General features: G+C 45.9%; 1 protein-coding gene across 4 annotated transcripts in view; it reads left to right on the top strand.

Moving 5' to 3' along the window:
• Positions 1-7,630: 7,630 nt before the first annotated feature.
• LOC120944159 (peroxisomal N(1)-acetyl-spermine/spermidine oxidase-like) overlaps positions 7,631-25,462 on the top strand; it is a 41,915-nt gene continuing 24,083 nt past the window's right edge. Inside the window, exons 1-2 of one of the 4 annotated variants that reach the window (XM_040358081.1) lie at positions 7,631-7,727; positions 23,791-23,912. In XM_040358081.1, the coding sequence (XP_040214015.1) occupies positions 23,834-23,912 (79 nt within the window). In that variant the 5' untranslated portion in view covers positions 7,631-7,727; positions 23,791-23,833. Of the gene's footprint in view, positions 7,728-7,775; positions 7,887-23,790; positions 23,913-23,981; positions 24,076-25,462 lie in introns of those variants that run through there. The other 3 variants (XM_040358084.1, XM_040358080.1, XM_040358082.1) reach the window with 3 other exon arrangements.

The raw sequence follows: 25,462 nt of genomic DNA, 5'->3' as shown, positions 1-25,462 counted from the left end.
GTGATACAGTCGGCGGCTATGCCCGCCGCTGTATCACAGGAGCGCGCTCGCAAAAGCTTTCCACCATGCGAGCTCGCATGAAGCTGGAAAAGTTTTTACGAGGAGGAGCCGAGACAGCCGCCGAGGGACCCCAGAAGACAGGATTCGGGGACACTCTGTGCAAAACGAGCTACATAGTGGAGGTAAGTATAACATGTTTGTTATTTAAAGTTTGCCTTTAGTGACCCTTTAAACCGGCGTATCAGTCTTCTTGCTTCTCGCCCCTTTGGCTAAGATCTAGCGTAGTATGTTTTCTTATCGGTTGCCAAGAGGTGGCGCTATGCTAAACGACCCTAGTACACAGCGAGGTGGAAAGGGATGGCGGTGGCATACGCAAAACCTTTTTGCCGTAATGGCAGTAGCCTCCTGATGAGGATGGAGAACCATTGGGTCTTGGCGTAGGGTTGCCACCCTTTCTTCAATTCAAACTCAAACACTTTAGCGGCGCACAACAATTTTTTTTACAGTGTAAACTATAGATATACTTTGCAATTAAATAACAGTTCTATTCATATGAAGTTAATCACAAGTTCCCCCTTTACATCAGAGTCCACAGAGATCCCCCTTTACATCAGAGTTCCCCCTTTACATCAGAGTCCACAGAGATCCCCCTTTACATCAGAGTTCCCCCTTTACATCAGAGTCCACAGAGATCCCCCTTTACATCAGAGTTCCCCCTTTACATCAGAGTCCACAGAGATCCCCCTTTACATCAGAGTTCCCCCTTTACATCAGAGTCCACATAGATCCCCCTTTACATCAGAGTTCCCCCTTTACATCAGAGTCCACAGAGTTCCCCCTTTTACACCTGAGTCCACGGAGTTCCCCTTTAACATCTGAATCCACAAAGTCCTTCATTACATCTGAACTATACTGTAGATTCTGATGTAAGGGAGAACTCTGGGGTCTCTGACATAAGGGATGCTCTGGAAACCCTGATTTAAGGGGGGGGGGGGACGGACACTGAAAACTCTGATGTATGGAGAGGACTCTGATGTAAAGGGGGACATTTCTGCCTCTGGTGTAAACAGGAACTCTGATATAAGGGGTGCTCTTAAAACCGTGATTTAGCTTAGGAGAGAGTATGGTGGAGGGGGGTGACTTCAGTGACAGACAGGGATGGATGGTGAGCTCACTCACCCCTTGGCAGTCAGCACCTCTCATCCAGATGTATCTGTGGCTGCTGGGCTTCAAATTTCCGGCCCCCACTTTCCTTTTCTGAGGCACGGTGCCTGGGATTGGAGTGTGGGCACAGAGGGTAGGGGTGGGAGGAAGAGGTGCTGGTCAAACCCTGTCTCCTCTTCCATCTGTATGTGGGGGAGGGGGAGAGTTAGTGCTGGGCAGTGTGAGAGAGAGGGTAACAAACACTACCGGCTTAGACAACTGCAGCCAGCAATCCTGCTGGGAAGTCATAGTCCAGTGTGAATAATGTGTCCGGGTTTCAGACAGCCTGAAACCCGGTTGCATGATTCCAAACCCGAACTGTCCGGGTTAATCCCGGACAGGTGGCAACCCTATCGTGGCGGAGGGCCGAGTCCCTGGCCTTCTGGCCTAGATTTGTGTGGTACTTGCTCCGGACAGTTTTTCGGGAGAGCACACCGACTCCCCTTTCCCACCGGGGGTGCGGTTAGTATTTCCCGAATGTAATTAGGTAGGAGTGATGGGAGTAGTGGTTGAGCCTTCTGGCATGGGCTCTCCCCAATCTCTCCGAGCTCCACACCCTCCTGACTGGGGTTGAAGCTGCACGGTCTAGGCCAGTGATCTCCAAACTGTGGCCCGAGGGCCGGATGCGGCCCTTTGCTTTCCTTTATCAGGCCCTTGGGGCAATATCCCTCCCACTGATACGAGACACTATTCTGCCATCTGACACCAACAATGGAGCACCATTTCTCCCACTGACACAACTAATAGAGCACTATTCCTCCCTAGGATACCAGCAATGGGGCACTATTCCTCCCCCTAATACCAGATTTTTACTAACAATGATGCCAGGAAAATTTCCACTCCCACTGGCCAAAGTCCGGCCCTCCAAGAGTCTGAAGGACAATAAACCGGCCCTTTGTTTTGAATGTTTGGAGACCCTTGGTCTAGGCTGTTGGTCAGGGTTGAGAGAAAAGCCTGTGGTGAATGTGCCCCTGGAGTGGCAGTCCAGGGGTGCCATACTTGCACAAGTGTTGAGGGGCACTTTGAGTATTGGCACCTTGATCTTGTCACCACACACACACTTTTTTCACACCTGCCTCTAGGGCCGAGTCTTTTGGCTAGGACCAGAGGAATTGATTCCTGGCCGAAGGGCCGGCCGTCGTATTGCACGATGGTCACTTTCACTTCTCCCACCTTCCTTCTCCCCCACTTTCTTTTTATTTATCCCCCGTGTGCGTTACTTTTATGTCTTTTTTTGTTGGTTGTTACACGTTTTGTCACTGTGTGATTAGTGGGGTGTGGGTCCTCGGGCCTGCCCTGAACGTCTTGGGAGGGGGTGGATATGGCCTTCTGGCTTAGTTCGCCCTATCTCATGGGGTCTCCCTTCGGTGGAGTCCCACCAAGTACTTGGGTGGGTCTGTTTCGGCAGACCCTCCAGAGAAAGAGGTCCGTCTGGTTTCGGCCAGATGGACCAAGTGAAGTACCTCAGTCCCCGTCTGGAGCCTAAGACCCCGGGGGATCAGGGTAAGGTCCTTCCTAGTGGAGGACAGTGTCATGCCGCGTACACAAGATCATTTTTCGGCATGAAAAAAACGTTGTTTTTTAAAAACGTCATTTAAAATGATGGTGTGTGGGCTCCACATCATTTTTCAGGTTCTGAAAAACGGCAAAAAAAAAAATCCGAACATGCTGCATTTTTTAACCACTTAAGCCCCGGACCAAAATGCAACTAAAAGACCAGGCCAGGTTTTGCGATTCGGCACTGCGTCGCTTTAACAGACAATTGCGCGGCCGTGCGACGTGGCTCCCAAACAAAATTGACGTCCTTTTTTTCCCACAAATAGAGCTTTATTTTGGTGGTATTTGATCACGTCTGCGGTTTTTATTTTTTGCGCTATAAACAAAAATAGAGCGACAGTTTTAAAAAAAATGCAATATTTTTTTACTTTTTTCTATAATAAATATCCCCCAAAAATATATAAAAACAATTTTTTTTCCCTCAGTTTAGGCCGATACGTATTCTTCTACAAATTTTTGGTAAAAAAAAATGCAATAAGCGTTTATCGGTTGGTTTGCGCAAAATTTATAGCGTTTACAAAATAGGGGATAGTTTTATTCCTTTTCTTTTTTTTTTTACTACTAATGGCGGCGATCAGCGATTTTTTTCGTGACTGCGACATTATGGCGGACTCTTCGGACAATTTTGACACATTTTTGGGACCATTGTCATTTTCACAGCAAAAAATGCATTTAAATTGCATTGTTTATTGTGAAAAGGACAGTTGCAGTTTGGGAGTTAACCACAGGGGGCGCTGTAGGAGTTGGGGTTCACCTAGTGTGTGTTTACAACTGTAGGGGGGTGTGGCTGTAGGTCTGACAACACCGATTGTGTCTCCCTATAAAAGGGATCACACGATCGATGCAGCCGCCACAGTGAAGCACGGGGAAGCCGTGTTTACATACGCTCTCCCCGTTCTTCAGCTCCGGGGAGCGATCGCGTGCGGGGGGGGGGGGGTGTCTAGAAACGAATAGCCGCCCCCTCATCCCGGATCGCTCCCAGATGATTTCCGACCGCCGCATGTAGCTGGGGGGGATCCCGATCGGACCCCCGACCACGTCTAGGCAGGGAGATACGGGTACACCCATCTGCCTGTACGTGCCATTCTGTGGATGTATATGTACATGCGGCGGTCGTTAAGTGGTTAACGTCGTTTTTAAACAATGTCGTTTTTCGGGTTGTAAAAAATGATCATGTGTGGGCTAAAACGATGTAAAAAACCCGCGCATGCTCAGAAGCAAGTTATGAGACGGGAGCGCTCGTTCTGGTAAAACTACCATTCATAATGGAGTAAGCACATTCATCACGCTGTAACAGACAGAAAAGCGCGAATCGTCTTTTACTAACACGGAATCAGCTAAAGCAGCCCCAAGGGTGGCGTCATCTGCATGGAACTTCCCCTTTATAGTGCTGTTGTACGTGTTGTACGTCACCGCGCTTTGCTAGAGCATTTTTTAAAAACGATGGTGTGTGGGCAACGTCGTTTTAATGATGAAGTTGGGAAAACTTTGTTTTTTCGACATGCTGAAAAACTACGTTTTTTTTTTCATGCTGAAAAATGATCGTGTGTACGCGGCATAACACATATTGCACGTTTTGTGTCACTCTTTATGTGTGTGCACTTTTTTTGGGACCGGGTGGAGTTTTTGGGTGTATTTCACACGTCACTGGCTTTAAAAAAATAAAATCAGTCTGACTTCGGAGGCGATGCATGTCTATTAAAAAACGCCCCCGAAGTCGCCAAAAATAGTGCAGAAACTACTTTTGGGGAACAGCGCAGTGCCACAAAGTTGCACCGATTCGGACGGTGCCATTGTCGGTGTTCTGACAATATGGGTCCCCTATCAAATATTGCCCGGTTTGGACTGCACATGCGCAATCGGAGATCACGAAAATCTCAGAGAATGAATGTCTGTTCCATCAGCTGTAGTTGGAGCATGCGCAGTTAACACGCCGCTCGCTCTATCAGATGGGGGACCCATCAAGATAAACAGTGCTGGCCATGCTCAAATACAGCAAGGGGCGTATGTTTTTTTTCTAAGGGACGGGTATATTATGCTCATCCACGCCGCTCGCTGATAGAACAGCGCTGGCCGCGCTCACTCAATACAGCAAGGGGCGGATGGTTTTATCAAAGGGGCGGATATGATTATAAGAGGCCACGCTCACTGAATAAGCATAATACACCCGCCCCATAGAAAAAAACATCCGCCCCTTGCTGTATTTGAGCGCAGCCAGCACGGTTCTATCTTGATGGGTCCCCCATCTGATAGAGCAAGCGGCGTGGATAAGCATCGGGAGCGAGCGGCGTGTTAACTGCGCATGCTCCAACTACAGATGATGGAACAAATGTTCATTCTCTGAGATTTCCATGATCTCCGATTGCGCATGCGCAGTCCAGGCCTGGGCACTATATGATAGGACACCGGCAATACTCTCAGATTTGACATGTCAAATTGGTCCAATGTGAATGTGGGCTTTTTTTTAGTTTTTGATAAGCCTTGTACGCACGATCAAATTTTCTGCGGACAAAGCGTAGGACTTTTGTCCGAATGGCGTTAGCCAGGAACTTGGATTGCACACAAACGGCAAAGAATTGTTGGCCAACAAACACGAAACAATGTGGTTTTTCATCTCTTTAGCGCCACCCTTTGGGCAACTTCTGCTAATGTTGTGTTATGGTGAGCATTGCTTCTGAGCATGCGTGTTTGTACTGTGGAGTTTTGTCTGAAGGATTTGTGTACACACGATCGGATAATCCGACAACACACAATTGTTGTTGGAAAATTTTAAAACATGCTATCCAACATTTGTCCGCGGAAAATGCGACAACACTTGTACGATGGAGCGTACAAATGGTCGGATTTTCCGACAACAGCCTGTCGTCACACAATACCTGTCTGAAAAAATCCAATCGTGTGTATGAGGCTATAGCGTGGAAATGGATTAGAACCCCTGTCAGTTTTTTTATTGCTGTCAGTGTCCCCATTAAGGTGATTCTCCTTCTCTATTTGTCCTGTTTACCAGTATCATTGAAGGTAAAAGTTAAAGAAAATCACAGAATTTTGGGTTGTCCCCAGAAAAGAGGGGGAAAATGTTCCAATGGGGGAGACTAGTTCTGGTGACCTCGGGGGGTCTCCAGGGAATTGCCTAAATTTGGAGGAATTTCCACTCACTTCCTGTTTGGCTATGGGACAGGAAGTGAAGAGAAATCTCGGCAATAGGACACAGATGGCAAAAAAAAATCTGCTGGGTTATAATGCTCCGTAAGGCTGGGTTCACATCATTGCGAATTGGAAGTGGTTTCACCGCATCCAATTAGCAATAGCAGGATATTTTGATCGTCTCTCTTTGATCGTGCGTCTTTTGGTCCATTTCAGGTCCAAAATTTGGGCTGAAATCGGACCTGAAAGGGTGAACCAGCACGCACCGGACCCCTGCTGTGAGCCCCCTTCCACACCAGTGGACCGATCGGGTCCGCCTGTCAGTTTTTCAGGTGGACCCAATCAGACCACCCATTGTCCTCTATGGGGTGGCAGATGTCAGCGGACATCCGATCCAACTAAATCCACTGAAAACATTTGCCATCTGTCTGGCGGATTGGATGACAATCGGATGGAAACAGACATGCAGTCCTTTTCCATATGATTGCCCCATAGAGTAGAGCGGTCTGTGTCCGTGTCCACTCTGAATAGCGTAACCCACACAGACCTGTCAGCAGAGAGACCCCGCCCCCACCCGCCTAATCCCACTTGGAGGATCCCCCCATGTGAAAGGAGCCTTACGCCGCGTACAAACGAACGGAATTTCCGACAACAAATGTTCGATGTGAGCTTTTGGTTGGAAATTCCGACCGTGTGTAGGCTCCATCGGACATTTGCTGTCGGAATTTCCGACAACCAAAATTTGAGAGCTGGTTCTCAAATTTTTACGACAACAAAATTCCACGCATGCTCTGAATCAAGTACGAGACGGAAGCGCTTGGTCTGGTAAAACTAGCGTTCGTAATGGAGATAGCTCATTCGTCACGCTGTAACGGATTGAAAAGCACGAAGCTGAAAAGCGCGAATCGTCTCTCACCAAACTTCTACTAACATGACTGGTACGACTTGAACTTCTCTTTTCTAGTGCCGTTGTACGTGTTGTACGTGACCGCGTTCTTGACGTTTCAGAATTTCCGACAACATTTGTGCGATCATGTGTATGCAAGACGAGATTGAGCCAACATCCGTTGGAAATGTATCCACGGCTTTGTTGTCGGAATGTCCGATCGTCTGTATGCGGCATTACTCTATCCAAAATGAAAAAAAGCAAATTCTCTTTAGTTCTACTTAAAGCGGATGTCCGCTGAAAAAAAAATATTAAAAGCCAGCAGTTACAAATACTGCAGCTGCTGACTTTTAATATTAGGACACTTACCTGTCCTGGATTCCAGCGCCGTCCGCAGCAGAGGACGAGCGATCGCTCGTCACTCTGCTGCCCCCCCATTCTCGGTGAGGGAACCAGTTCCCTACGGCGCATGCGTGAGTCGCGCTACGCCTGCCGATTGGCTCCCGCTGTGTACTGGGAGCCGAGTGTTCCCAGAACACAACGGGGGGGGGGGGGTGGGCGGAAGGTGACGTCCTGCCCGCAGTTTGCCCAAGACTGTGTGGCCGGAAGTGGGTGCAACTACCTGACAGGTATCTGCACCCCCTCCCCCCTGAAAGGTGTCAAATGTGACACCGAGGGGGGGGGGGGTTCCGATGAGCGGAGGTGGAGGGTGGAGCTCCGCTTTAAGCTGTGGAGCAATTGCACTTGTAGCGTACACAGTCTATTTGCCTTTAGCAAATCAACATCACAATCTCTCACTGCTTCTGAGCCTGGCATCTGCACTCAGCCCACATCTCCCATCAGCCCTTGCAAAAGATCTGTGACATTAGCATGCGTTGCGTTGACTACATTTCCCAGACTCCTCTGCAGGGGGCGAACCGAAGAAGCTGCTGAGCAGGTGAGAAAACACGAATCTGAACAAGTTTTGCAAATCTGTTGCCTAATATATTAGATTATACAGAAGATGCTGACTTCTCATGCAGTATGTGTGCGCAATTCGCTGGGCATGCTGGGACTTGTGGCTCCACGTATGCTGGGGGACAACAAAAGGCAAAAGGTTAGATCATCAATATACAGTAGATAGTAATAGGCTGCTGACCAGAAGTGCCGGGCAGATACTATGTGGCTGGTTGTAGTCTGTATAAATAAACAGGCTGTGCTGGTGTCTGGAGTTTGACTCAAAAAGCGATTTGTTCTTTAACCACTTCAGCCCCTGAAGAATTTACCCTCTTCCTGTCCAGAGCACTTTTTGCGATTCGGCACTGCGTCGCTTTAACTGACAATTGCGCGGTCGTGCGACGTGGCACCCAAGCAAAATTGACGTCCCTTTTTCCCCACAAATAGAGCTTTCTTTTGGTGGTATTTGATCACCTTTGCGGTTTTTATTTTTTGCACTATAAACAAAATAAGAGAGACAATTTTGAAATTTTTTTTATATTTTTTACTTTTTGCTATAATAAATATCCTCAAAAATTATCTAAAAAAAAAAAAAACATTTCCACAGTTTAGGCCGATACATATTCTTCCACATATTTTTGGTAAAAAAAATCGCAATAAGCGTTTATTGATTTGTTTGCGCAAAAGTCATAGGCCCAGATCCACAAAGAAGTTACGTCGGCGTATCTATTGATACGCCGCGTAAGTTCTACGATGCCCCGTCGTATCTTTGTTTTGTATCCACAAAACAAGATACGACTGAATGGGGGCTAGATCCGACTGACGTACGTCTTAGTACGCCGTCGGATCTTAGGTGCATATTTACGCTGGCCGCTAGGTGGCGCTTCCGTTGATTTATGCGTAGAGTATGCAAATTAGCTAGATACGCCGATTCTCAGAACGTACGTCCGGCCGGCGCATTTTTTTTTACGTCGTTTACGTAAGGCTTTTTCCGGTCGTAACGTTACCCCTGGGTCTATGAGGCGTACGCAATGTTAAGTATGGACGTCGGGCCAGCGTCAAATTTTCTGTCGTGTACGTCGTTTACGTAAAACGTTTGCGAATAGGGCTTTGCGTAAATTACGTTCACGTCGAAAGCATTGACTATTTGCGACGTGATTTCGAGCATGCGCACTGGGATACCCCCACAGACGGCGCATGCACCATTCAAAAAAAATGTCACTTATGTGGGGTCAAGTTGAATTAACATAAATCACGCCCACATCTTTGTCATTTGAATTCCGCGCCCTTACGCCGACACATTTACGCTACGCCGCCGTAACTTTAGACGCAAGTGCTTTGTGAATACAGCACTTGCCTCTCAAAGTAGCGGCGGCATAGCGTAACTACAATACGCTACGCCTGCTTAAAATTACGCCGATCTACGTGGATCTGGCCCATAGCGTCTACAAAATAGGGAATAGATTTATTGCATTTTTATTTTTTTTACTAGTAATGGCGGTGATCTGCGCTTTTTTATTGTGATCGTGACATTGCGACGAACTTATCGGACACTTTTGACACATTTTTGGGACCATTTACACAGCGATTAGTGCTATAAAACTGCACTGATTACTGTGTAAATGTGACTGGCAGGGAAGGGGTTAACACTAGGGGGCGCTGAAGGGGTTAAATATGTTCCCTAGGGAGTGATTCTGACTGTAGGGGGAGGGGACTCGCAAGCGGAGGAGACCGATCTGTGTTCCTCTGTACTGGGAACACACATCGGTCTCCTCACTTTACACACGCAGATCCACGGTCCTGCCGTGATTGCGGGCAATCGCGGGTGCCCGGCGGACATCGTGCGCACCCCCTAGACGGCCAGGAAGCCCAGGACGCACATATGTCTCTGCAATCGCCCCCGAAGTCGGGACTGACACGTGGGAATGAAATGGTGTGAGCTCAGCTGAACCTGGGCTCAACCTGATTTGGCATGCTAGGAATTTTAGTTGCACAACCGCCGAGAACTTCACTCTCTCAATAAACATTAATTAGACTAATTATAATCCTTATGCTGCTAGCATTAGTAAATAGGTAGGAAACTTATTTTTTTTTTCTGAGAGCAAAAAAGTGACTATGAAAGAAATGCACTATATTGTCAAAAGTAAAAAGCTTTTTTTTCAAAATTGTCGCTCTTTTTTTGTTTATAACGCAAAAAAAACGCAGTGGTGATGAGATACCGCCAAAAGAAAGATCTATTTGTGGGAATAAAAGGACGTCAATTTTGTTTGGGTAGAGTGCCGCAAGACCGCGCAATTGTCAGTAAAGCACCTTTCGCACTGGGCACGGGAGGTGCGGTGGCGGTATTTTTAGTGGCGCGAAAAAGGGTTAATTCCGCCGGCAGTAGTACTGCGGTTTCCCATTGATTTCAATGGGAAGGAGCGGTAAACACCGCTTCAAAGTTGCGAGTAGCAGGACATTTGGAGCGGTCCTTCTAGCGTACCGCTTCAGTGTGGAAGCCTTCGGGCTTTCGCACTGAAGACTTCAGGGCCGGTTTTTTTCAGACAGTATAGCAGCGCTATTTTTAGAGCTAAACTGCCTTAAAAACGTGTCAGTGTGAAAGGGGCCTTAAAGCGACGCGGTGCCGAATTGCAAAAAATGGCTTGGTCATTGAGGGGGCAAATCCTCCGGGGCTGAAGTGGATAAGGGTGCACGGGCGCCGCTCCCTCTCTCCAGCCATCCCCTCTATGACCAATGGATAGATTCATGCATCTATCCATGGCAGCCGCTGCCACCCCCTATTCAGGCGCCCGGCCCCTTCCCGGGCGCCTGAATTATAGCAGCGGGGGTGTTTTTGAAGCACCTGATTAGATCCATAGGCATCAAAAAAGGTGACCTGCGAGCGCCATGCTTAGCGCTCACAGTTCATCCAGGTGTGTTGAATGAATATTCGCTTTCCTAACACTGAACCGCCTCTCTGCCAATCAGGTGCTCGGGTCTGTTACCCGTCGCCTGATTGGCTGAAACGACAGGCGCTGTGATTGACCACTCGCCATCGTCACCCACTGCCCCACCGAGACAGGGTAAGTGACGAGCGGACAGGGGTGTGTCACAGTGGTGGCATTTGACTGCATTGGATGGGTACAGTGGCATCATTTGATGGCACAGTGGCAGCGTTTGATGGCACAGTGGCTGCGTTTGATGGCACAGTGGCTGCGTTTGATGGCACAGTGGCAGCGTTTGATGGCACAGTGGCAGCGTTTGATGGCACAGTGGCTGCGTTTGATGGCACAGTGGCAGCGTTTGATGGGGCACAGTGGCTGCGTTTGATGGCACAGTGGCTGTGTTTGATGGCACAATGGCTGTGTTTGATGGGCACAGTGAGGCTGCAATTGATGTTTTTTTTCCCTAATGTTTACCCCCCCCCTCCCCCCAAAAAAAGTTTGAGCACCAGCCGCCACTGCTAACCAGTGTTAACACTACAGACTGCTGAGGTTCAAGGGTCGCACATCACATACCAAAGGGGCACAGGTTGGGTACCAGGGCCCGGCGGTTTTAGGAAGGAATATTCTGTTGTGTGTGAATATGCTGTGCATGATGCATTGCAGGTTAGTTAAAGAGAACTAGGGCCGAAACAACTAATTGATTAATCGACAACTAATCGATTATGAAATGAATCGATTACAATTTTCAGAATCGATTAATCGGCCAGTAACATAAGGGCGTTAAAAAAACTAAAATTAGCCCTTTATAGTACAAAAAAGCAAATCGCTACTGTAAATATTACTTTCACTGTCACACTGTAAAAAAATGAACCCCTTACAGTAGCGAGTATTTGCTCTTTTTGTACTTATCTTTTTTTTTTTACCCCCCATTATGTTACTAACCATCTCAGGCCTGGGGTCACACCTCTGGCCCAGATTCTCAAAGGAGATACGACGGCGTATCTCCAGATACGCCGTCGTATCTCTGAGTCTGAGCGGTCGTATCTATGCGCCTGATTCTTAGAATCAGTTACGCATAGATTTCTATTAGATCCGACCGGCGTAAGTCTCTTATGCCATCGGATCTTAACTGCATATTTACGCTGGCCGCTAGGGGCGTGTACGCTGATTTACGCCTAGAAATATGTAAATCAGCTAGATACGTGAATTCACGAACGTACGCCCGGCCGACGCAGTACAGATACGCCGTTTACGTTAGGCTTTTCCCGGCGTAAAGTTACCCCTGCCAGATGGTGGCGTACATGCGGCGTACCAATGTTAAGTATGGACGTCATTCCCACGTCGAATTTTGAAAAATTTACATTGTTTGCGTAAGTCGTCCGTGAATGGGGCTGGGCGTCATTTACGTTCACGTCGAAACCAATACGTCCTTTGGGCGTACTTTGGAGTGATGCACACTGGGATATTCCATGGACGGCGCATGCGCCGTTCGTGAAAAACGTCAATCACGTCGGGTCATGGTTAATTTACATAACACACGCCCACCTCTTCACAATTTGAATTAGGCGTGCTTACGCCGGCCTATTTACGCTACGCCGCCGCAACTTTCTTGAAACTTTCTTTCTTGAAAATATAGCACTTCCCTGTAAAAGTTGCGGAGGCATAACGTAAATAGGATACGTTACGCCCACACAAAATTACGCGCATCTACGTGAATCCGGGCCTCTGTTTTTGGTGCTTTTTGCAGAAACACACTACAGTTCATTTACATGTTTTCCTATGGGAACCATTCACATCCATGATTTTTTTTCCGGCTGCTGCGTATTTGGAAAGGGAAAGGACTTTTTAACGCAAAACGGTGCTATTTTGTTATTTTTGGTTCAATTTACTTTAATGGAGAAGCTGCAGAAAAAGCATGTAATGTGTGTTTGCGGCAATTTGTGTTTTGTAATCTGCCCAACAACAAATTGGGCCAAAAACAATTTAAAAATGCAATTTTTTTTTTTTTTAAGGCTCTTATCCGATTAATCAAAACAATAATTGGCCAACTAATCGATTATGAAAATAATCGTTAGTTGCAGCCCTAAAGAAAACCTTTTAATCTTACCACTACATTCTTTAGCGCTGACTTTTGTACATTGAAGGGTCAGTGACCATTCTGCTGATTGAGGAGAATCCGTTTTTTCTGGATCTCAGTAAGCAGATTGATCCCAGTCTTCTTCTGCTAACTGGTGTGTCAGGGCTGTGTATCCTGTGCCCACCCACCGCTCCACACTGCCAACCACGGGCAACATCGACTTTGGTTGAACAGTTTTTGTTTCGGTGCAATCCAAGTTGCTTTTGTGATTACACAATGCCAGCACTAATCCTGTTTACTGCAGAAAGAATGAATCGATCGAACTTCTGTCATCATAACCATAAATGCCAGTGAAGAAGGTTAATGATACGGTCATGTAATAAATAACAAAGTACACCTTTGTATGGGACTGTATAAGAACAGGAAGAAGAACACAAGTCTTTTTTTCCCCTTTTTATTTTTTTTTATCATTTTACAACAGTTCACACTTTACTGGTTTCTTACAATCCTAAACACTTGGATACATACAGTGCCTTGGAAAAGTATTCAAACCCCTGGAAATTTTCCACAATTTGTCATGTTACAACCAAAAACATAAATGTATTTTATTGGGATTTTATGTGATAGACCCAGGGCCGGCCTTTGGGGTGTGCGGGCTGTACAGGGCGCCATGGGCAACAGGGGCGCCGTGCGGCCATCACAGCTTGCAGAATGTGAGTCGCAGTCAGTTACTCACATGATCATCACAGGAGTCCGACTCCTATGAGTCACAGCAGCAGGCGCTGCCAGGTCTCCCAGCGCGTTGCCAGGTCCCCCTGCCCTGGGACTGGGTGAAGAGCAAGGCATCGGTTGCGGCACCTGAAAAAAATGGCTGCTGCCGGCCCCGACAGGCACACTGCGCATGCGCCGCCGCTGCACGGGAAAGCCAGAAAACGCTTGGCTATTCTCGGGCAGCAGCGGCGTCTAAGCGCCGGGCGGCGCCATTTTTAAATCTAAAGCCGCACCGTCCACCGAAAGGTAAGTCAGTTTAGGTGACCAGGGGGTGAGGGGTGAAGATGGGGGGGGGGGGGGGCACCACAGGATTAGCTCGCACAGGGCGCCTGAACACCTAAGGCCGGCCCTGGATAGACCAACACAAAGTGGCACATAATTACGGCGCAGGCGCCCTTTATAGACAGTGTGACAACATAAGGGGGCGGGGTCACCAGGTGATATCCGCCCACTTATGTCGTCACCACCCGGAGCATGATGGGACTGTGACGTCATAAGAGGCCTATATAAATTGGTGCGCGCCGCGCACCCAGCATTACAGCGGGAGGAAGCGACGTGTCAACATCAAAGAAGAGGGAAGAAGACGACAGGAGAACGGGCCCCCCCCCCCCCTGGTAAAAGAGCAGCAAGAAGACAGCGGAGAAGCCCGGCAGAATGACACCAGAGAGGAGGTAGGAAGATGATAGAAGACCGGGCCCCCCCGCTGGTAAAAGAGCTGCAAGAAGACAGCGGAGAAGCCCGGCAGAAGGACACCGGAGAGGAGGTAGGAAGATGACAGAAGACCGGGCCCCCCCGGTGGTAAAAGAGCTGCAAGAAGACAGCGGAGAAGCCCGGCAGAAGGACACCGGAGAGGAGGTAGGAAGATGACAGAAGACCGGGCCCCCCCCCCCCGGTGGTAAAAGAGCTGCAAGAAGACAGCGGAGAAGCCCAGTAGAAGGAAGAAGGCACCTGAGAGCAGAAGAAGAGACCCCCGAAGTCGGAAGAAGACCCCCCGGAGCTGCCTAATAAATGACTTTTAAAACCTGTGTAGTTTTTTTATTTCCTCGAGGTGAATGGAGTAAACCCTATACTCATTCACCTAGGGTGGGGGCATGCGGGCTGGTACGGTTAAGGAGGGGGGGGCGCTCGCTCGTTCCCACCCCCTTTCCTGACCGACCGGGCTGCGTGCTCGGATAAGGGTCTGGTATGGATTTTGGGGGGGACCCCCATGCCGTTTTTTTGGCGTATGGGGGTTCCCCTTAAAATTCATAGCAGACCCAAGGGCCTGGCATGCACTTAGAGGGTGAACCCATGACGTTTTTTATTTAAAATTTGGCGTGGAGTTCCCCCTCAAGATTCATACCATACACAGTGCCTGTTATTGGCAGGGATCCAAGTCGGATCCTCGTTTAATATCGTGCCGCGGCTAAACGCAACCGCAGCTAATCGCACTGTACAAATGCAGCTGATCCCTGTGCCTGGAGTCTTGAATTTCAGCAAAAAATAAACATGCTTTTAACTGCGGCAGAACAGCCGCCCGTGTGAAAGGGGCCTAACTCTTGTGTGCAGCAGCAATGCGTTATAGAGTGTCGCAAACGTCCCACCGCAAAAGTGCGACTCATTCTACTGAAGCAATAAAGACGGATTCCTTGTCTATGCGCTGAGACCATCACAACCCAACAAGGCTGGTGTGACTGAGCTCAAGAGACCGCTGGATTCCCGCTGTTTCCTGTATTATATTGCGTCGCCATAATGTGGCTTGTTATCTTGTGTGGTTGAGCTCTTCTTATCTCCAGGGCATGTCATTGATAAGATTGATTTTCACTTATCACTTCACTTACCTTATCATGGCTTGTAGCATATGTCTGCAGTGGAAGTGTTTGTGGATGCAAAGTCACAGCCAGCAGTTGGCCCAGGACACACAGCGCCCCCTGCTGTGCATAGAAGATCATTGGTATTGACTTTAAAGCGTAACTCCACTTTTAAGAAAAAAAAAAAAAAAAACTCTGGGTGATCTATGTACATTGCAGGGGTTTGAACAAACTTTGTTGCATATTCCTGCCTTTTGTTAGTCTGAAGAAATCCCTGTGTGAGTTTCTCTGTGTCCATGTGGGAAAGTAAATCTAATAGGTGTATCTCAGCAAAAATGACATTTTTGCTGCAGGGGATGCCTGAAATCTGACTTGTATCTCAGTGCAGACTTCTGCAAAAATCGGTGAGCAAATCACTAATGAGACTGTCAAAAAACAAATTTCTTCATCAGTTTAAGCCAATATGTTCTTCTACATATTTTTGGTTTAAAAAAAAATCGCAATAAGCGTATATTGATATGGTTTGCGCAAAAATTATAGCGTCTACAAAATAGGGCATATATTTATGGCATTTTTTTTTTTTTACTAGCAATGGCGGTGATCAGCGATTTTTAGCAGGACTGCGACATTGCAGCAGACAGATCGGACACTTTTGACACTTTTTTGGGGCCCAGTGACATTTATACAGCGATCAGTGCTATAAATAGCCACTGATTACTGTATAGATGTCACTGGCAGGGAAGGGGTTAACACTAGGGGGGCAATCAAGGGGTTAAGTGTTCCCTAGGGAGGTGTTTCTAACTGTGGGGGGAGTGTATTGACAGGGAGTAGAGAGAGATCGCTGTTCCTGAACACTAGGAACAGAACGGGGATCTGTTTGTTTACATTGGGAGATGCCACCAGTCACCCCCCTTCCCCCACAGTTAGAACACAATACAGGTATACATATTAACCCCTCCCTCACCCCCTAGTGTTAACCCCTTGAATGCCAGTCACATTTATACAGTAATCAATGCATATTTATCGCATTAATCGCTGTATAAATGTGAATGGCGCCAAAAACGTGTCAAAAGTGTCCGATGTGTTCGCCGCAATGTCACGGTGACAGTAAAAAAATCGCAAATCGCCGCCAATACTAGTAAAAAAATGAATAAAATTAAAATGCCATAAATCTATCAGCTATTTTGTAAACGCTATAACTTTTGCGCAAACCAATCAATATATGATCATTGCGATTTTTTTTACCAAAAATATGTAGAAGAATACGTATCGGCCTAAACTGAGGAAAAAAAAAGTTTTTTTAAAAAAAATTGTGATATTTATTAAATAAAAAAGTAAAAAATAGTGTTTTTTTTTTAAAATTGTCACTCTTCTTTTGTTTATAGCGCAAAAAATAAAAACCGCAGAGGTGATCAAATACCACCAAAAGAAAGCTCTATTTGTGGGAACAAAATGATAAAAAAATTGTTTGGGTACAGTGTAGCACGACCGCGCAATTGTCATTCAAAGTGCGACAGTGCTGAAAGCTGAAAATTGGCTTGGGCAGGAAGGGGCGTAAGTGCCCGGTATGGAAGTGGTTAAAACCCATCTAATACTACATGTCCATCGAGGACTCCCCAGTCCACAAGGTGACAACGCTGAAGTCATTTCACTGCAGAACACACAGCGTTGTCACCCTGCTACAGGAAGTGGATAATGAACAGAACTTCTAGCAGCACCAAGAGGTCATCTACCGGTACTGCAGCTTCAGAGATATTAGTAGACATGTGCAATTCGTTTAGTTTCTAATTCGGTTTTTAACGGAAATTCGTTAATTCCGAATTTTCGTATTAACTAATTTTTTTATTTCTGAATTTTCGTACTTCCGAATTTTTTAATTTCCGCATTTTCGGATTTCCGAAATTTCGAATTTCCGAATTTTTAATTTCCTAATTTCCTATTTTTTTTTTAATTTTCAGATTTTCGAAATTTCGAATTTTTCAATTTTCGAAATTTCGAAATTTTCATTTTTTATTTTTCGAATTTTTCATTTTCGAATTTTCAAATTTCGAATATTCGAACCTTTTATTTTTCGAATGTTTCATTTTCGATTTTCGAACTTAATTAATATTAATGAATATTTTTCGAATTTACTAATTTCGAATATTCGAAATTTCAAATATTTGAAATTTCGAAAATGAAAAATTCGAAAATTCGAAGTCCAAATTTCCATAAATCCGAATTTTCGAAAATGAAAAATTCGAAAAATAGAAAATTCGAATATTCAAAATTTCGAAATTCGCAAGTTAAAAACCCGAAAATTTGAAAATTAAAAATGAGAAATTTCGAAAGTTGAAAAATTTGAAAATTAAAAATTCAACATTTTCTAATTTTTCATTTTCAAATTTTTCATTTTCGAATTTTCGGATCTTTAACTTTCTAAATTTCGAATATTCGAAATTTCGAAAATTCAAAAATGAAAAATTCGAAAATTAGAATATTCGAAATTGCGAAAATAAAAAATTTGAAAATGAAAATTTCGAAAATTAAAAATTCGTAAATTCGAAGAATATTCGAAAATTAAAAATTCATAAATTCGAAGAATATTCGAAAATTAGAATATTCGAAATTTCGAATATTCTAATTTTCGATTTTTTTATTTTCAAAATTTCGAATTTACGAATTTTCAATTTTCAATTTTCAAATAAAAAAATCGAAAATTCCGAATTTTCAAAATTCGAATATTCGAAAATTACAAATTCGAAAATTCTAAAAATAAAAAATTAGAAATTTCGAGAATTTAGAATTTCCGAAAATGTTTTTTTTTTTTCATTTTCGTTTCATTCGTTTTTTCCGTTTTTATTCGTTTTTTGCTTTTTCGGAAATCCGAAAATTCAGAATTTTTTGATTTTCCCGAATTTCTGAAAAGATGAAAAAAACCAATGAAACAAAAACGGAAAAAAATAATTTTTTGAATTTCCCAAAAAAAACAAAAAACGAAAATAACATAAACGAAAAAAAGGATTTTTTTGGCAGTGCACATGTCCAGATATTAGGATTTAAATAAATGAAACCACATTTCTAGTATGGCATTATCTGTCATCGTCGTGGATTTGCATTCTATTCCCGATGTATTTTTGTTTGCTGAAATAGTTGATGACAGAAGCATCTGAAAATAACTGAAAGGGAGCAGATTGTTGTGCCGTGTAGGAGAATCTGTTCCTTCAGGATTCCATTTCAGGGTCTGGGGCGCAGGTTTGCGTTGGCAGTTCTTTGCATCTCATTGGCATTTTGTTTTCTGGAAGATGAAATCTGATAGAGAATGGGGAGACTTCATAGGAATACAAGACGAGAAACGAGATGCTAATTATCTCTCCTCACCCCTTTACCTATCCGCACAAATCTGCATTTCTACATTTCATTTTCTAGGAGAAAGGAGAAAATAAAACAGGATAGTATTCTATATTTCTATAAAGCAGGGGTGTCCAAACTTTCTAAACAAAGGGCAGTTTAGACTTCAGATTGTGACCAATGGCGGTAGAAATACCCCAGCATTAGGAAACCTTAGCTAATCCTTTCTCTATTATGCTGTTTAACCACTTAAACCCCGGACCTTTATGCAGGTAAAGGACCTGGCCAGTTTTTGCGATTCGGCACTGCGTCGCTTTAACTGACAATTGCGCGGTTGTGCGATGTGACTCCCAAATAAAATTGGCGTCCTTTTTTTTCCCCACAAATAGAGCTTTCTTTTGGTGGTATTTGATCACCTCTACGCTTTTTATTTTTTGCGCTATAACCAAAAATAGATCGACAATTTTGAAAAAAAATCTATATTTTTTACTTTTTGCTATAATAAATATCCCCAAAAAAGATTTAAAAAAATTTTTTTTTTACCTCAGTTTAGGGCGATACGTATTCTTCTACCTATTTTTGGTAAAAAAAATCGCGATAAGCGTTTATCGATTGGTTTGCGCAAAATTTATAGCGTTTACAAAATAAGAGATAGTTTTATTGCATTTTTAGTAATATTTTTTTTTTACTACTAATGGCGGCAATCAGCGATTTTTTTCGTGACCGCGACATTATGGCGGACACATCGGACAATTTTGACACATTTTTGGGACCATTGTCATTTTCACAGCAAAAAATGCTATAAAAATGCATTGTTTACTGTGAAAATGACAATTGCAGTTTGGGAGTTAACCACTAGGGGGTGCTGAAGGGGTTAAGTGTGACCTCATATGTGTTTCTAACTGTAGCGGGGCGGGGCTGGACGTGTGACGTCATTGATCGTGTTTCCCTATAACAGGTAACACGCGATCAATGACAGCGCCACAGTGAAGAACGGGGAAGGTGTGTTTACACACAGCTCTCCTCGTTCTTCAGCTCCGGAGGACCGATCGCGGGACTCCATCGGTGATCGGGTCCCATGGTCACGGAGCTTCGGACCGGGTCGCGTGAAGGGGTCCTTAAAGCGGGGGTTCACCCTTAGAGGGCACTTTTCCCCCTTAGTTTCCTGCTCGTTTTTACTAGGGGAATCGGCTATTTATTTTAAAATATGTGCAGTACTTACCCGTTTACGAGATGTATCTTCTCCGTCGCTTCCGGGTATGGGCTTCGGGAATGGGCGTTCCTTCTTGATTGACAGTCTTCCGAGAGGCTTCCGACGGTCGCATCCATCGCGTCACGATTTTCCGAAAGAAGCCGAACGTCGGTGCGCAGGCGCAGTATAGAGCCGCACCGACGTTCGGCTTCTTTCGGCTACGAGTGACGCGATGGATGCGACCGTCGGAAGCCTCTCGGAAGAATGTCAATCAAGAAGGAACGCCCGCTCCCGAAGACCCATACCCGGAAGCGACGGAAGAAGATGCAGCTCGAAAACGGGTAAGTACGGATCATATTTTAATACAAATAGCCGATTCCCCTAGACAAAACGAGCAGGAATCTAGGGGAAGAAAATTTTTTTTTTTTAGAAATGGGTGAACTCCCGCTTTAAGTGGTTAACCACTTTAATACCTGTCACACTTTAGCCTCGTACACACGATCGGACAAATCCGAGGATTTTTGTCCGAAAGGCGTTGTCCGTGAACTTGTTCTGCATACACACGACAGAACATTTTCAGCCAACATTCACCAAACTACTATTATTATTATACCGGATTTATATAGCGCCAACCAGGGGCGTAACTAAAAATCACAGGCCCCCATAGCAAAATGTTGTATGGCCCCCCCACCATAGGCTTGGTGAGGCGATTAGAGAGCAGGAGGTCTTGAGAAGAACGAAGAGAACGATTAGGTTGGTATTTAGAGACTAGGTCAGTGATGTAGCTGGGGGCAGAGTTGTGGATGGCTTTGTGGGTAGTTTTTATTATTTTGAATTTTATTTGTTGGGTGAGCGGAAGCCAGTGGAGGGATTGACAAAGAGGAGAAGCAGAGACAGAGCGGTTGGTAAGGTGGATGAGCCTGGCAGCAGCATTCATGATGGACTGAAGGGGGGTTAGGGTATACACCAAACTACTACCGTGTTTCCCCGAAAATAAGACCTACCCCGAAAGTAAGCCCTACTGTCATTTTTGGAGAAGGCTGCAATATAAGCCCTCCCCCGAAAATAAGCTCTAGTTTGGAAGGGTTGTGTTATGTGGTCTAGACTGTGTATGTTTCTTTGGTGAATACCTTCGTTGCGGCGCTGCTCAGCTGATCCCCGCTGATCTCCTCCTCTTCTGTCAGCGCGTATCTCAGCCCCCCTCCCTCTGTAGTGCTCAGAGCAGGAAAAGACTATTCAGGCGGTACATGGAAGCGCCAATCGTCGCTCAGCTGATTCTCCGCTGCTCTCCTTCTGCCAGCTGTCAGCAGGGGATCTCTGGCCCCCTTCCCTCTGCAGTGCTCAGAGCATGGAAGACCGGTCAGGCGGGTCATGGAAGGACCAAGGAAGGCGCTGTAGGAAGGTACTGTGCACACTTTACATTGTATGGGGGCTGTAATACAGTGCATTTTATGATTTTACAGGCACTTTTAACTCCGTTCCAGGAGATGGGGAGAGAAGACAGCACATGACAAGCCCTACCCCGAAAATAAGCCCTACTGGGTCTTTTGTCGAAAAAATTAATATAAGACCGGGCTTATTTTCGGGGAAACACGGTACTAGTGCTCTTTGCCGCCACCCTTTGGGCAACTTCTGCTATGTTGTTTAGCATTGGTTCGGAGCATGTGCGTTTGTACTTTGCATTTTAGTCTGACGGATTTGTGTACACACGATCAGATAATCTGACGGAACACATTTGTTGTCGGACAATTTGAGAGCATGACCATCCAACATTTGTTGTCAGAAATTCCAACAAAAATTGTCCGATGGAGCATACAGGCGGTCAGATAATCCGACAAAACATGTCCATCGGACAATTGTTGTCGGAATATCCAAACATGTGTACGGGCCTTTAGTTTCTGTTATAAACTTTTGATTTCTCCTTTACAGATGGGCACTGATAAAGAGGCACTAATATGCAGCACTGATAGGCGACACTGATGAACACTGATAGGTGGCACTGATGGGAATTAATAGGTGTCACTGATAGGCGGCACTGATGGGCAATGATAGCTGTCACTGATGGGCACTGATAGGCATTACTGATGGGGCACTGATTGGCACTATTATGTGCACTGACTGGCGATCTTGATGGGGCACAGACTGGCAGCTATTGGGCACTGATTGGCAGCTGACTGGTACATCTGATGGGGGCTATGCTCATAATCAGATAGGTCACAGCTGATCACGTAGTAAGAAGCCTCCGTCAGAGGCTCCTTACTACGATCAGAGATGCAGTGTGTCAGAGTGACACGCCGCACTCACGATCGCGCCGGCATGTTATCCTGCTGGACGTCATATGACGCCCAGTCAGGATAACAGAACCGCTTCCCGGCCGTCAATATGCTATAGGCCGGGTGGGAAGTGGTCAAGCTGGTGCCATGACTGCTGCCCCAGGTTTCTTGTTCTAGGCTGGCTCCTTTCTCTATGGAGCCACCCTTGCATGCAGGGACTAGAGTTATGTTGTCCAACACTGTGTGCACCAATAGAAACATACAGCCCCATAGCCTATGATGACAAGGCACTCCACTGCTCTTCCCTATCTTCTCCAAGCTAACAGACTGACTCCAGACAGCACTGTCCACTGTTAACGCTTTCCTGTGAAGTCCTGAATTTTAGGGAAGCAGCACTGACAGAACAGGAGCTAGCAGCATTGAAAGTTGTAAGATTCAAGTGCTGGGGTAAGAATTTTACCAAATATATTACTGTGGGGTGGGGAATAGTTTGTTTATTGGGCTCAATGTGTTAAGCTAAAAACACTGACATTTTAATACTACCGTATTTTCCGGCGTATAAGATGACCTTATGGATGCAAAAAAATGCATCCAAAGTCAGGGGTCATCTTATACGCCGATGACAGTCTCTGTCTGCTGCGAGCGTCCATGATTTAAAAGCCACGCCTCCTCCTCAGACTGTTCCGTGATAGGCGGAAAACACATTTTCCCAGCAGCGCCTCTGTTCTGTGTTCCTCCTATCACGGATGCCTTCTCATCCTCGGACGAGAGGACGTCCGTGATAGGCGGAACACTGAACAGAGGCCCTGCTGGGAAAATTTGTGTTCCGCCTATCACGGAACAGTCTGAGAAGAAGGCGCAGCTTTTAAATCATGGACGCCCGCAGCGTGACGGAGACTTTCATCGGCCTGGAAGCCAGTATCTGCAAAAAGTGAGTGATAGCACAGTGGGGGGAAAGTGATGGCACAGTGGGGGCAAGTGATGGCACAGTGGGGGGATAGTGATGGCACAGTGGGGGAAAGTGATGGCACAGTGTGGGGAAAGTGATGGCACAGTGTGGGGAAAGTGATGGCACAGTGGGGGGAAAGTGATGGCACAGTGGGGGGAAAGTGATGGCACAGTGGGGGCAAAGTGATGGCACAGTGGGGGGAAAGTGATGGCACAGTGGGTGGCAAGTGATGGCACAGTGTGGGGAAAGTGATGGCACAGTGTGGGGAAAGTGATGGCACAGTGGGGGCAAGTGATGGCACAGTGGGGGCAAGTGATGGCACAGTGGGGGCATGTAATGTAATGGCACAGTGAGGCATGTAATGTAATGTAATGGCACAGTGAGATTTGAAAAAAGCCTGTTTCTGTCAGCGGTTGTTCCCGCTACCCCTCAGCTTCCAGACAGACTAGTAGGAAGGGGGTAGTCTTATATGGCGAGTATATCCCAAAACCAACATTTTTCCTGGAAAAATAGGGGGTCGTCTTATACGCCGGAAAATACGGTACCTTGAATGAAGGTATGTTAATGTGTAGCATAACATGTGTGTGTTAAAGCTGCACAACAGCATGAGCCCGGCCTCGGGGTAATTACAACACTTGCTTATCACAATATATATATATATAACATCAGTGCTATTTGTGAATATAATAATATTTGACATTTGTGCTGTGTATGTGTTTTAGGTGTACTAAGCCTTTCTGTTTATTGTCCTATAACAGGGATCAAAAGTCTGCAGATAACACAGGAAGATGTTATAGAGGGATGACTATGGATAGTTCTCCTTTCTGTTATGGAAACACGGGATATATGGACCCTCGTGCTCTCCATGAACAGGGCAAAGGTAAGTGAATAAAGTCCAGAGAGATAACATTGTAGTGTACAGCTCTGATTTGCAGTGCGGCATTCTGTGCTGAGCTGTGTGCCTTGTGGACCTCGACGTCCGTCTTAAATCCAGCAACAGACACACATATACCTCCAGATCTCCTGGCACTTGGGTGGCTGTGGTGAGTGGATTTGTAAATCTTTTTGAACACATACAAATGCCCTATGCCACATGTTTGCAATAGGGTGTGCACAGGAGTGACGGGGTGCTATATACTGTATATATACAGTTGTGCTCATAAGTTTACATACCCTGGCAGAATTTATGATTTCTTGTCCATTTTTCAGAGAATATGAATGATAACACAAAATCATTTCTTTCACTCATGGTTAGTGTTTGGCTGAAGCCATTTATTATCAATCAGCTGTGTTTACTCTTTTTTAAATCATAATGGCAACAGAAACTACCCAAATGGCCCTGATCAAAAGTTTACATACCCTGGTGATTTTGGCCTAATAACATGCACACAAGTTGACACAGAGGGGTTTGCATGGCTATTAAAGTAGGGTGACCAGAAATCCCCGGTTTCCGGGGACAGTCCCCGGATTGAAGACACTGTCCCCGGACCAAGTCTGTCCCCGGTTTTGGATTTGAACAGGGGCTCAGGCAATTTCAAAGACAGTCAGTGTAGAATGAAAAAAAAACAGAATTACACCCCCCCCCCCCCCGCTCTTGCGCTCCTACTTGCTTAGGGGGTGTATTTTTTCCATGATGATCATGTGCTGGTCGGAGCAGAGGGATTATTTGTTCAGTTTCGGGTGCATGTCCATTCAGCTCCGCTCACACGTTCTTCTGCCTTGGCTTAAGTTCCGGCCTGACGCCTGCCTGCTTATCTCCTTGCCTTCCATGGTGTATTGATTTTCCTCCGCTCCCCACTCGGTATGAGCCGGGGCCTGGAGAGCAAGACTTGACAGGCTGTGAGGCAGGCGGCGATGGCGATGGACAGAGTCGCTGATTTCCGCCATTACTACTAAGAAAAAAAAATAGGGTCAGATTCACGTAGAATCGCGGCGGCGTAACGTATCGTAGATACGTTACACCGCCGCAAGTTTTCATCGCAAGTGCCTGATTCTCAAAGCACTTGCAATGAAAACCTACGCCGGCGGCCTCCGGCGTAAGCCTGCGTAATTCAAAGGGGCATGTGCCATTTAAATTAGGCGCGCTCCCGCGCCAGACCTACTGCGCATGCTCCCTCTTGAATTTCCCGCCGTGCTTTGGGCGAAGTGACGTAATTTTTTCGAACGGCGACGTGCGTAGCGTACTTCCGTATTCCCGGACGTCTTACGCAAGAAGGAAACATTTTTAAATTTTGACGCGGGAACGACGGCCATACTTTATACAGCACATACGTGTGCTGTGTAAAGTTAGGGCACCTAAAACGACGACTAACTTTGCGACGGGAAACTAGACTAGCAGCGATGTAGCGAACGCTAAAAACCGTTGTGGATCGCCGTAACTACTAATTTGCATACCCGACGCTGGTTTACGACGCGAACTCCCCCCAGCGG

Source organism: Rana temporaria, chromosome 6, assembly GCF_905171775.1.
Source record: "Rana temporaria chromosome 6, aRanTem1.1, whole genome shotgun sequence".
Lineage (NCBI taxonomy): Eukaryota > Metazoa > Chordata > Amphibia > Anura > Ranidae > Rana > Rana temporaria.
Note: the sequence above shows the minus strand (reverse complement) of the source record. Positions and strands in the feature narration are given on the sequence as shown.